A 13,108-nucleotide genomic window follows, 5' to 3' on the forward strand; every position below is an offset into this window, starting at 1 on the left:
TGGGCGATAAGGCTTAACCCGTTAACCGAACACAACAACAGAGCACTCTGCCGCTTCCCACTCCACTCGCCATGGCGGAAACCTTCGCAGGCCTCCGCATCGTCGCCTCCGCCGTCCCTCAGCCTCGAACCCTCCACTGCTGCCTCCTCCGCACAGCGCTCCGCGGCGGCCAGTTCCGGGGCGGCCGGCTGCGCGCCCGCGCCGCGGTCGCGGGGGCGCCAGAGGTGGACGACGACGATGCAATGAGCATCGACAACCTTCACAGGTTCTTCGACCTCAACGTCGGAAGATGGAACGGATCCTTCTATGTACGCCCCTCTCCCCCGTCACTCCTCTGACCATCAAGCCTGGCTTCCTGTTTCCCGATTCGTGATTGCGCTGAATGTTGCTTGCGCGTGCGACTTTGTTTTGCTTAGCAATTCGACGCGCATGGGAGGGTGCTGCAGGGCATTAGCACGCGCTTGTCCGTGAGCACGTACGGAGAGGACGACCTCATCAGCCTCCTGCAATCGTAATGCTCCCTCTCATTCTCAGTGATATTTACTACGCAATCATGTAAAAGATGTGTTTGATTCGGTTATCACACTCCGATTCAGTCTCCACATATTCATATGTAATCAGTAATGTTTTAATCTTCATTATGTGTGCTATTTTTTTGTCTATGTCCTTTGACCAACCATTATATTCTGCTCTAAGGCCCTGAATGATGTATTTTAAATTGTGTGATTGCAGGCTGTATATTAAGCAAGCTTCCTCTAGGATATCAATTGTTGACGAGGAGGATTCTGAACCAGAGTGGGTAGAGTACAAAATCAAAGAGACAAACATGTTCACTGTGGACAAGTATCAGCAGGTGCACTGAAATTTGTAGGCCTCTAATCTTCCTTGTAAAAATTCTGTACGTCTATGTGCTTAGTTAATGAGTGATATTGCTTAGTGTACAGATAGGATTCTTTCCTAAAGAGAAGGCGTTCGCACTGAGGTACCAGACTGCAGGAATGCTGGAGACTGTACTTCGGGTTGGTGTGCTTGGAGAAGATGATACTGGTGAAGACTCCCCCAAGTAAACAATACTAAGCCACAAACTTAGGAGGTTACTAATTTGTGATGCTCTTCTAGGAGGTGTGACATATCTATTTTATCTTCACCAGAAACTTGAAGATACCTTCTCGTAAGCCATCTATTGTATGCGAGAATTGTCTTTACTCCCTTGAAGCCAATGGCCGAGTGAGGGCTTTCCACATTATGGACCCGAAGGGAGTGGTCGATACCCTTCTGGTTTTCCATGAAAAGCAGGGATCTATAGTGTCACAGCCACTTTTCGACTCATCAGTTGATCCTGAGGTAAGTTCTTTTACTCAATTGCTGAAATCTGTGAAAACGATCTTATATATGAAGGGGTACAGGATCATACTGAATCAAGCCCAATGCTGTATTCCTTTGTCACCAGAGTGCCAGCAGTAATAGGATAAACGCACTACTTGGAAGATGGGAGGGGCATTCTGTGACTAAGAGGAGCGGGGTATATGGAGCAACCCTTGCTGAGGCAGATACAGTTGTTGTCCTTGAAATGGATGGCAATGGCAAGCTAATTCAGGTATGCTTCATAGTTTTGATTTGATAAATATATATACTTTGCACTTTGGAAATACTCCCATTGTTTTAGTTTATAGTTCAAACTAAAATTTGGGAAAATGGAATTAATCAACCGTCCCTGTATCACTGTGTGCACCAGAATGCTTGTGCTCTTACTGTTTCTCTGCCTTGAACTGTGCTGTACCGACCTGGTTGTTTCCATGAATGCAATATAAACGGGAGTCCCTGTTTCAAAAAAAAATCACACTCATGCTTTTTCTTTTATCTTATCCAAATTTGTTATTTACAAAAACAGAAAAACGTCTAACAAAGTTATATATGCTGCGTGCCACCTTTTATACTATAAAAAAGGACCTTAATGATCAGTTGATCACTTTCAGTATTCCTACTTTTTTCAACTAAATTTAAATATATTGCTACTCCTGTGCATATAGGATACTAAATCAACGAAATCTGGAACTAGCACAACAACAACGGTGAACTGGATAGGATCAGCAAACAACAATTTGCTTCAGTTTGATGGAGGATATGAAATCACATTGCTACCTGGTGGAATGTACATGGGATATCCATCAGACATCAGCAAATGCGTCGCCCAGTTAGATTCTTTCCACTTGGAGTTTTGTTGGATGGAATCGCCAGGAAAGAGGCAGCGGCTTGTGCGGACTTACGACTCCGCTGGTCTGGCTGTTTCGTCAACCTACTTTTTAGAGAGCAAAGTATGAACCACAGGTTCCACCCCCAAAACGTGTGGAAACGATTTTGTAAGTTTCCTGGCAACCTCACTGATTAATTTTTCTTTATATTGCTCGGTACACGATAATTGAGTATATATTGTCATCTGTCAGACATCGCTGTACATGCAAAATACAGAAATGAATCAGGTGGTTCATTAATTCTGCCGAAATTCTCGGTTGTGTTCCATTCATCCCTTTCCAGTTGGCCTCTTTTACTTCATGTTTGTGTGATCGTAGTAGATAGATTGCACGTTCGAAGTTGCAGTTTGCCTCTCCCCATTGAAGTGCTGATGTACTATAATGTATTGCCAATGACTGGACCGTGATCTGTATCTAAACCAAACGTGAAAATTATGGTCACGACTCATGATATTCCTCTCAATTTTCGTTCCAAGACATTGGGAGTCAGAATTATTGATTAAAATTGGTGGGTGTAGGTGTGGGGTGGGTCTGTATGGCCTACTCGGTGCTGATCATGCCTGTATTGCTTTCACTCTTGCTGCTCTGCACCACCGTTTGCTCAACGGTCCATGACCACATCGATGGCTTGCTCTCGCTCACTCGCTGCTTGGTTCCCGCTGCCATCCAGGACCGCGCTTCGTCTTGGATTCCTGACACGACGCTTGACACTAGCTTGCTTAGTCAGTTAGTCTGATGGTTGAGGACCCGGTTGTCGCGCTCCTTGCAAACAACATGTACTGAAGGTGACGATTCACAAATCACAACTCACAAGCAACAAGCAACTCTTGTTTGGAAGCGAAGGTGACTGCACGAGCGCGCGGCTGCGAGTGTAGGCGAGACGGGGGCGAGTAGTACGGGAGGCTAGAAAGCTGGTACAATTGAAAAATGGGTTGGAAAGCTGGGAAATCTCCAAGAGAATAATTTCATGGGGACAATTCCATCGTCGATTGGCAATCTTACTAACCTGGAGATGCTGTTTCTAGCAGAAAATGCATTTAGTGGTCACATACCGAGCACCCTGGGAAACCTTCAAAACCTCCGGAGGCTGAACCTCAGCCACAACAATCTCAAAGGTGCAATACCATCCAACTTGTGAAACCTTGGTCAACTCAACCACTTGGATCTTAGCGACGACAAACTCCAATGTATCATATGTATCTTAAGAAGTCGTTATTGTATCTGTATGTCCAATGTGTAGACCTACATCATTGTAGAATGATTTAAAGGTCCAACATGCATAGAATTAATTTCTTCCGGCGATCGTACATACCATGCATGGCTGGTCGACTTGACGCGACAAACATAATACCACAAGAAGATATGCACGCATGAGATCGATGACGGGTAACATTTAACGGATGACACCAAAAGAACTCATTCTTTATAGTATTGATTGATGATGATGACATTTAACGGATGACACCAAAAGGAACTCATTCGTTGCTAATCGAAAAAGGCACTATCCTTTGGGCTATAGAAGCTGGGCCTTTATATAGCCCAAATCGAAGAAGGTTGCCGCTTCAGCGCAGGGATCACCATCACTCCCGTCGAAAAACACAGAAAAATCATGAATCAGGTCAACTTAACATTTAAATTGCACCATCTTCCGCAAAAGATATATCTCGAATTGGACCAGTCTCTAGTATTAGTTGTGACGCCCCTACCAACTCAGAAAATTCGATGGGTCAAAGATAGTCGCTGCTTTAGCCGTCAAGAGATGCGGCGCTGCGCTAAGACTAGCAGCGGATGAATGAATTGGAGGTGTGGATGCAACGAACATAGACCTCTTTAAAGTGCAGAACAGCTGACCTCCGAGTAGCAGCTGCTCGGCTTCCATCGGCGGTCGAGGCTGGCGAAAACCGAGCACGAACGACCGGCCGAGCCGGCGTCCCTTCCTTGCCTCTTCCCTTGCGGCTGGAGATCAATTCCACCCTACCAGGTAAACAATCTACCGCTCAGATGTGGGGGATTTAGTTGGAAACGGTTGTTCAACTTAGATTCCGGCAAATCCATGAACACGCTCATATGTTTCCACTTCCCCTTCTCCTATTTGCAATTTCGCATTGACATGTTCATATATAGTACTTCGATCACCAGGCAAATGGAACATGTGGAAATGCTTTTGATCGGCAGCGGATCTTGTTGCAGGTACCGGGCTGGTGTGCCCATGTTGAGTTCCTCAAGTAGATTCTGAAGGAAACTCACCATGCTTATAACCTTGCAGCTACTACTGTTTCTACTGTGCCGAGGAATCGGGGGCACCCATGGCTCAACCGTCCATGGCAACAGCAGCGACATGCTCTCCCTTCTCGACTTCAAGAAGGCCATCGCCGGCGATCCAAACGGGGTCTTGAGGTCGTGGAACACAACCACCCCTTTCTGCCAGTGGAAGGGCGTCATGTGCTCCTGGAAGTACCCGGGGCGTGTTGTAGCGCTACACCTCGGCAGCCATGGCTTGTCAGGCTCCATTTCCCCCTCCCTCGGCAACTTGACCTTGCTCAGGGAACTCAACCTCTCCTCAAACACATTCTCTGGCCTTTTGCCTCCTCTAGGCCATCTCCACAAACTTGAGGTCCTTGATCTGGGCAATAACTCGCTGCACGATAGGATCCCGGTTGCACTCACAAACTGTTCCAGCCTGAGGACACTAATCCTCCGTTTCAATCTTATATTCGGTGAAATTCCACCTCAGCTGAGTCTCCTCTCGAATCTCTTGGTCTTAAAGCTTCGTCAGAATGATATCTCAGGAATCATCCCCCCAACCATCAGTAACATCACTCGTTTACAAATAATCTCTCTATCAATTAATCAGCTCACAGGAAGCATTCCTGAGGAGCTGGGCAAATTATCGAATTTATCTCACTTGAGTCTTGATAGAAATAGACTTTCGGGCGATTTACCGCAGTCCCTCTTTAATTTGTCCTCTCTTGGATACCTAAGCTCGGCGTTCAACCAGTTAGGGGGAGCGTTGCCACCAAACATTGGCAATGCCATCCCTAATCTCTATTATTTTTACCTGGACAACAACATGTTCCATGGGCACATCCCAGCTTCCCTGGGCAATGCTTCCAGGCTAGAGTTGATAGGTTTAGAATCTAACAATTTTGCTGGCCGAATTCCTAGTTCTCTGGGTAAGCTACCAAACCTGTATGATCTTTACCTTTGGGGTAACAGTATTGAAGCGAGCGACCAAGAAAGCTGGGCATTCTTGTATGCCTTGGCAAACTGTACTTCTTCATCGTGTAATAAGTCTACAGACCTTCGAGTTCTATATTTAGGAGAAAACCACCTATCAGGAAAAGTTCCCCCAATCATACAGAATCTTCGTGGCTTATTTGCTCTAGGGCTAGACGGAAACGATCTCACTGGTACAATTGAATGGATTGGGAAGCTGAGGAGTCTAGTGCATCTATATCTCCAAGAGAATAATTTCGTCGGGACAATTCCATCCTCTATTGGCAATCTTACTAACTTGTCGTCACTGGTTCTATCAAAGAATGCATTAAGTGGACACATACCGAGCAACTTGGGAAATCTTCGACAGCTCCAGATGCTGAACCTCAGCCACAACAATCTTGAGGGTGGTATACCATCCAACTTGGGAAACCTTGGTCAACTCGATCACTTGGATCTAAGTTCCAACATGCTCCGAGGTATCATACCTTAAGAAGCCATTACAGTATGTCTTAGAATATTGACCTGCATCATCCTATCCTACGGTGATTTTGAAGGTCCAAGCACACATATCACAAGTTTCTTGCAGAGATTGCACCATGCTTGCTGAACTTGAAGCAAACCTTCCACAAGAAGATACCACATTTACTTGTGAGCTGAGGTGTCTAATGTAAAGATTTCAGAATCCCTGGTACATTTTCCACGAATATTTTACCGTACCTGACAAAAATGTACAGATTTGCATAAACCTGTTTCTCCAGTAGCACTCATGTGTTATGTGATATTACACAAATCAGAATACCTGCACCACTGCAAAGAAATGAGGTTGGAGCCTCTTGAAGGCCGCACCTGTATGCATATGTACAATTTTCGAATTTCAATCAATTTTTCAAAGAAATAAATAAAATATATAAGAGTAAGTAACATGCTTCAAATAACCACCCCGATATTAAACAAACAAATGCAACTATCGCATGTGTTATCGCAACTTTAATCAAAAGAATGTATAGAGAAATCTTCCATGCTACAATCAATGAGATTTTTGCTTAGAGGCAAAAAGGGTAATCTATCTACAGTTGGGACGATGGCTCGCGAGAAATTCCTGTTTAACACTTGACATTCTGGATGGATATTTCAAACTTATTGCCTCAATGGACAGCACAAAAAGAGTATTTGTCCAGAAAACATGACTGCTTTGCACCAGGAGGATGAATGCACAATGATAAAAGTCAAATGCAACACATAATCAATCACACCATTGTTGTCAATAGCAAGGTCGCCTGATGATTGAGTCTTTCACAAGTGTGAACACAGATCACCTTCGTTTATTAAGCATCAGGCAACAATGTAATTCACTACCATACAGTTCAACTAATATTATCCAGGCAATAGTTTGTATCTAGCAATAGTATCATGAAACTCACAGCAATATATTGACCAAAATGAACAGACAACAAATGTATCTCCTGTTCTCAAACAACACATGTAACTGAAATATAAATAACTACCAAATTATAAACACTTATCACTGATACGAAACGAGGCCGAAAAAATCATTCTTCTAGCACTCCTTTTCCAAGCCATCGTTGCCCCAAGACAGTTGCTATATATATGCCATATTAGGATAGATGGCCATTGTCTTCAAATGAAAGACATCAACTTGAAGTATACAATCAGGTAGAGGGAAAGAGAGAACACTGCACAAATATGCTGCCAGAATAGAAGGGCAGATGCTTCCTTAACACCATATCCTCTCAGACTGGCAATTGCTGCAAGCAAGATAGCGCTTGGCGTGGAGTACTGAAGCGAAAGCACAAAGCGGTACATATGGTCTTCCTCAACAAGTAGGTGCAATTTGTCTGCTAGCGTCACAACACCAATGCCAATGCATGGGAGCACCAAAAGCCTTGCCACAATTATACCGATGGTAGTCCTGATACCCAAGGCATTATCCTTTGGGCCTTCTGCAAGCATGCCCCCTAGAATTAACATCACCGAGGGAACCACTGCAGCAGCCAGGATATCCAAACTATCAGTGAAGAACGAGAGTGGTGCATCAGCCCCAAACACAAAACCTTTCAAGACAGGAACCATGCCGATGATAATGGCAAGTAAAGAGGCGATTGTCGGTGGCTGAAGGACGTGCTGAATTGGAGTCTTTTCAGCTACAACCCTGATCCTTCTGACCACTCTTGGCTCTGCCAAACATCTGATAGACTTAGGACTGCTTGGTCCAGCACCAGAAGTACCCTCTTCAGTAAAATCAATATCAGGAAATGTATTCTGCGAGGAACCTGAAATGCTCATGAAAACTCTGGCGATGAACGGTGTCTTTGAGTGCTCTGTTACTTTATCAAACATCCCTGGCCATTCCGCCTCATGAAGCAGAGACCTGCTGTAGTTGCTGACCTGCTCAGGTTCTTCCTGTATCTCATTACCCTCACCAACAATCTCATAGAACTGCATAGGTGGCTCCATCATGTGGTAGACCAAAGTGTAGACAAGAATAACCGCAACCCACTGCGCAAATGAGACATACGCGATGCCCTTGGTGTCGCATGCAGGACCAAACGGGTGATCACTGGTATGGCAGACCGACCCGATGATCGCAATCGGGAGATTCCCTGTGTTGCCAAACCCAGTCATGATCACAGTGAACCGGAACAAGTGTGGGGGTGGGCGGCAGATCAGGGCCACTATGTACCCAAGAATGCACCCGATGACAGTGCTGACGAGAACGTTGACAGGGATGAACCACCAGTGCAGGATGTTGTCGAAGGTGACCGATTTGCCGAGGTGGACGAAAATCAGGCAGGGGAGGAAGAGGGCAAAGACGAGCTTGCTCAGGAGCTTGAAGGTGGCCCTAGGCACGACCTGGACCCGCGGGTTGGCGAGGAGCAGGCCGATGACCGTCAGGCACAGCAGCTTCAACTGCGGCGCCACGGCCGACACCCAGTCGCCATGGATGTCCACCTGCGGGTCCATTGACCAAAGCATTGCCGCTGCTAAAGCTTCTAGCCTTTCTCCCACTTCAGTTCTCAAAGCAAATATTCCCCTATTTTAAACTCTAAAACAACACTCCCTCTTTTTGTCTGTACAACCAAATTATCTTTCACGCGCAGAGACAACGCCCAATCAGATGCAAAGGTCTGATATTTCTGCACACCAATCAATGGAAATGACTCAGCAACGGAGAAAACTACGAAATGGTACTGTACAGGATTAATAGCAGGTGAGAATAAATCCAGCCAGGAACCGGTGCGGATCTTGCAAAACACTCGGTACTCAACTCGTGCTCTAAACTTCCTACTCTCAAATTTCAGGCCTCGGCAAGATTCAGGCAATCAATCAGCAAGAAAATCGGAAACGGCAAAAGATAATGGCAACGGAACCAAACTTCGCTAGATTCACGGCGATACTTACATGGAGTTTCGATCTGGGAATGAACGAGGGGGTGTCGGTGACGCCCTGTGCTCTCCCTCTCCGCGACGCGCCGAGGCAGGCTGGAGCGAGGGGAAGGAGCGAGGACGACGGCGAGGGGAGGAAGAGAGAGCAGAGCAGAGTTGCGGCGTGAAAGGAAAAGGATTAACTGAGGGGGGGCTTTGGCATTTTCCCCGTGACTTTGTGATAAACTTGGCGCGGTGGGGCCCAGGCAGATGCGTGATGTGATCTCGCGATTTTTTTATTTTTCCTCCAGAAGGCACGTGAATTTGGGGACTGTGATTGGGGCAGCAGCCCAGCATGTGGCCCTGATCAGAATCAGATCGCCAGATCGGTGATCCCATGTTCCCACGTTACTCAGCCAAGATGTTCAGCCAATAATCAGATCGGCTCTGCTGTAGGGAAAAAAAATAAATTTGGGGAGGATGGACTGAGTTGGACCTCCAATCCAAATGAAGGAGAATTGAATTGTTATCTCATTTTTTTTTTTGTTTTTGCATTTGGTAGAGGAACACTGTAACATGGAATTTGGGGTGGGGTGCACACGTCAACTGAGAATTTGACACGGCTGCTTCCTCTGCCAGCCGCCATGGCTGCCCCCAACCAAGCTCGACTGTTCTGGTCAGCATCATGGCGGACAACCTCCTGTTGATCTCTCCACCCTGAAGTCTTGAAACCGAAGCTATCAAAACAAACATGGCCCGATTCATCAAACCCAATGTTTCAATTCACCATTCCCTTGCCCAATGCGTCAAACCAAACAGTGCTCAATGATAGTTTTTTTTTAATAAAGCGCTCAATGATAGTTGGACCAGCCGTAATACTGATACATGCATGCGATTTGTATGTACCAAAAGGATTGAATATTTTTTTTGCCAGGGATAATTTCGAAGTTTCCACGTTTGACCAGACAATCACAAGCATCCGATAGGCGCTTTTGGTCTAAAACCTTGGGCGGCCTCACTCCATTGTGGTTCAAGCGACCGTGATTGATTGATAAAAATCTACATAACGCCTAAACCTATTGCATCTGGACTACGTGATGCCCCAACCTTTAAAATTGGGTATTTTACCCTTTTACCTTTGCAAAACCATTTACTTGACCCCCTCTCCTGGTTTTGCACAGTGGTTTTGCCACGTTGTCACACTAAGGTGGACTAGATTGCTAATGTGGGCTGGCTGACATGTGGGTCCCGCTAGTAAGTGGGCCTCGGCTCCACCAGGGTTTCTTTTCTTCCCCAACTTACCGCTAAGTTCGCTCGTCCATGTCCCGCGCCCGCCCACCCCCGTCAGCTTCCACTACTGGGGAATGTGCCATTAGTACCGGTTGGGAACCCCTTTAGTACCGGTTTTGCAACCGGTACTGGTAGTTCGTTACTAAAGGGGGTTCTTTAGAGAGAAATCCCCGCCCGCACTCCCCTAGCCCCCCCCCCCCCGACCGCCGGCCCCCCGCTACCCTCTGCCCCGCCTCCGCCTCTCCGCCCGCCCTGCCGCCCTCCGCCCGCCATCGCCGTCACCGCCTCACCTCGCCCCGCCGTTGCTCCTCACCGCCGGTGAGGGGCGAGCGGAGGGGGGAGGGAAGGGGAGGGAGGTAGAGGAGGAGATGAAGTGTGAGGGTGAGAGAGAGGAGATCAAGAGAGATAGAGAAGCAGACAGACGGGAGAGAGAGAAAGGAAGTGTGAGCTTGAGGGAGATGGACGGGAGCCTGAGGATAAGAAGCAGCGGAGAGAGAGGAGAGGTGTGCGTGGAAGCAGCTAAGAGAGAGAGGAGGAGGGGTGTGCATGGATGAGAGCTTTAGTACCAGGTGGGAGCTTCATCCGGTACTAAAGATCACCCTTGGCACCCGGTACTAAAGATGCTCATGGGGCCATCTGGGGCACTTTCCGTTAGACTCGGTACTAATGTGAGCATGTACCGGAACGGATCAAAATGCAACCGGTACTAAGCTTCGAGATGAGTGCTCAGTTTTCTAGTAGTATTCCGACGCCGCCGTTCCCCAAGGCCGCCATGACCCGCAAGTCCAATCGCCGCCGCACCCCCACCGGCTTGTCGGACGCATCTGCCGGTGCCGCCGCTGCGTCCCCGCAATCTACGGCATAGGAGCTAAGCTAGGGGATGTCGAAATCTGTCCAAGCTTGCTCTTTCACGCGAGGCGACTCCTAGAATTCACTGTCGTTGCCTATTTGTTAGTATTGAACGGCGACCTCGCAAGAATCGATTGGTCCTGCTACATGGTCCATCAATTTAATGATCTGGCTGCAAGATCTGTCTCATCCTCTCTTTATTGTCTTCTTCCCTCAATCTCTACCCTCTTGTTCTATTTCTGTAATTCTATTCTCTGATTTGGTTTTATATTTGCAGTTTGTATTTGTCATCTTCCAGTGGCCGTCTGTGACCATGAATGTCTTTCGCTTGAGTTCCTTTGCTGGCTATGGCTGCTATCGCATGAGGCTCACCATGCATATGCAAGTTTGTTCGCCCAACGCTGCGCCGCCAACCACCGTCTGCTGGCGCGTCATCCGAGCCAAGCAACCCCGCCCGGTGCCCGAGCTTCACGCGCTGCACCCCACCCATCCCCGCTCGCATCCTACAAGTATAATCTTTGGTTAGCTACAGAGAGCAGAGCGCAACACATGGAGGTAAGAGTTTTGTTAGTAACACATGAACTGGATCATTGATCAGTTAATGACGGTTTAATGGTACAAGCTAATCAATTAGCATGCATAGTACAATAACATTTTGTATCGAGTCATGTAAGCGGTTTTCACACATACTCCTAGTTCCATATGATTGATGTAAAACTGTAAATGGGCAGCAACAGTGAGAGGCCTGGCTTTATTTAGGATTGCAAGGACAGGCTCCAGTATTTCGCTTGTGACAATAAAACTTTGTTTATCTGCCTTCTCAAATATTATAATCCATGCAAGTTGAGATTGAAATTTGATTTAAAAATATGTTAATACAATGGTGGAACTAAATATGTTTCATAGTTGCGTTTAAAGTTAGTCAGTTATATACTTCCTCATACTGGCATTATATTTCATTATTCAGCTCTACCATTTGGAGTTTTATTTAGAATTGAAAGTGATTGTTATAACTATTTATTCACTCTTCAGTGCCTGTGTTCTAGCTTATATAATTTTTCCCCAAGCACCAATTCTTAAAATGCTAAGTACTTATACAGCCATATTGTGCCCAGTGCACAACCCAAGCGAAAAAAGGACACAATGCAATGTAACCTGCAGTAAGGCATTATATTTCAACAAGCAAAGGGTACGCATGAGGATACATTGAAATTAGAAGCAACAATACACAGCTATGAGTAGATTAAAAGGAGAATACTGATTTAGTACACACAAACACATATCACGACATGGATAATGCTAGCAGTGCAAATGAGCTTTAATTAATCGAAATAACACTCATCACCAAATCTACAATTCTACATGGAAATGATACATCAGTGAGCCAATTGTTTTCTGAGGACATGCATCTAAGTATCTAACACCTGATGTGCATACTGTGCTCTATGATGTCAGATTATCTAAGATAGCTGACCCTGACCTACGTCTAGTTACTGAAGGCAGTGGCTGGGGAATGGATCAGAGCATACAGAAACAGGTTAGGGAGCTGCGCCGTCTTCTGGGACTGCAGGGACGAGCAAGCACACCGCGAGCCGGTGTCGTGCGATGCGAGCGAATGCTCCGTCAGCGTGGTTCCGCTAGCCACGAGCAGGCGACGCGCACCGTGCGCCCAAGCTTCGAAGCGCCGCGCGCGCTCAGCCATGGCCGCACGCCTCACCCTGCAGCGCGCCGCGCCGTTCCTCTTCCTTGCCCACGTGCTGCGATGGCTGCGGCCTTGTGGGAGCAAGGAGAAGCAAGGGTGTAGCAGATAGGGTCGCATTCGCATGCAAGGTATGGGAGGGGAGGGTGGGCCGGTAGCAGCGAGGAAGTGAGGGGTGACGGAGATGGCTAGCGGGCGGAGGCAACCGGCGCGAGGACGAGCGCAAAGGCGGAAACGGCTGGTAGCAGCTGGAGACCACGCGATGTCTCTGGAACGACGACGGCCGAGAGCAACGCAATTGATCGGAGCAAGATCAAGCTCGCTAAGATCGAACGGATCTTGATCACAAATTCAAACTTGGGCAAAAGTAGCATGTTCCAAGCTCAGAAAATAGGGAGCCGATGTATGTATTGCGA

At 46.9% G+C, this 13,108-nt stretch overlaps 3 protein-coding genes across 3 annotated transcripts; 2 read left to right on the forward strand and 1 right to left on the reverse strand.

The window, feature by feature from the left end:
• On the forward strand, window positions 1-2,492 carry LOC117861192 (uncharacterized). Its single transcript, XM_034744709.2, has 7 exons — window positions 1-308; window positions 417-511; window positions 733-853; window positions 945-1,063; window positions 1,152-1,344; window positions 1,451-1,597; window positions 2,031-2,492. The coding sequence occupies exons 1-7, from the start codon at window positions 72-74 to the stop codon at window positions 2,319-2,321; spliced, it is 1,203 nt and encodes a 400-aa protein (XP_034600600.1). The 5' UTR covers window positions 1-71; the 3' UTR covers window positions 2,322-2,492.
• Window positions 2,493-4,040: 1,548 nt separating this feature from the next.
• LOC117861139 (uncharacterized) lies at window positions 4,041-6,216 on the forward strand. Its single transcript, XM_072291404.1, has 4 exons — window positions 4,041-4,055; window positions 4,114-4,233; window positions 4,377-4,442; window positions 4,519-6,216. Exons 1-4 carry the CDS (start codon window positions 4,041-4,043, stop codon window positions 5,959-5,961), a joined length of 1,644 nt encoding a protein of 547 aa, XP_072147505.1. The 3' UTR covers window positions 5,962-6,216.
• Window positions 6,217-6,874: 658 nt separating this feature from the next.
• On the reverse strand, window positions 6,875-8,465 carry LOC117861182 (protein PIN-LIKES 2). The gene has a single exon (XM_034744700.2). It carries the CDS (start codon window positions 8,463-8,465, stop codon window positions 7,110-7,112), a length of 1,356 nt encoding a protein of 451 aa, XP_034600591.1. The 3' UTR covers window positions 6,875-7,109.
• Between the last annotated feature and the right edge of the window lie 4,643 nt (window positions 8,466-13,108).

Source organism: Setaria viridis, chromosome 1, assembly GCF_005286985.2.
Source record: "Setaria viridis chromosome 1, Setaria_viridis_v4.0, whole genome shotgun sequence".
In the NCBI taxonomy this organism is placed as follows: Eukaryota; Viridiplantae; Streptophyta; class Magnoliopsida; order Poales; family Poaceae; genus Setaria; species Setaria viridis.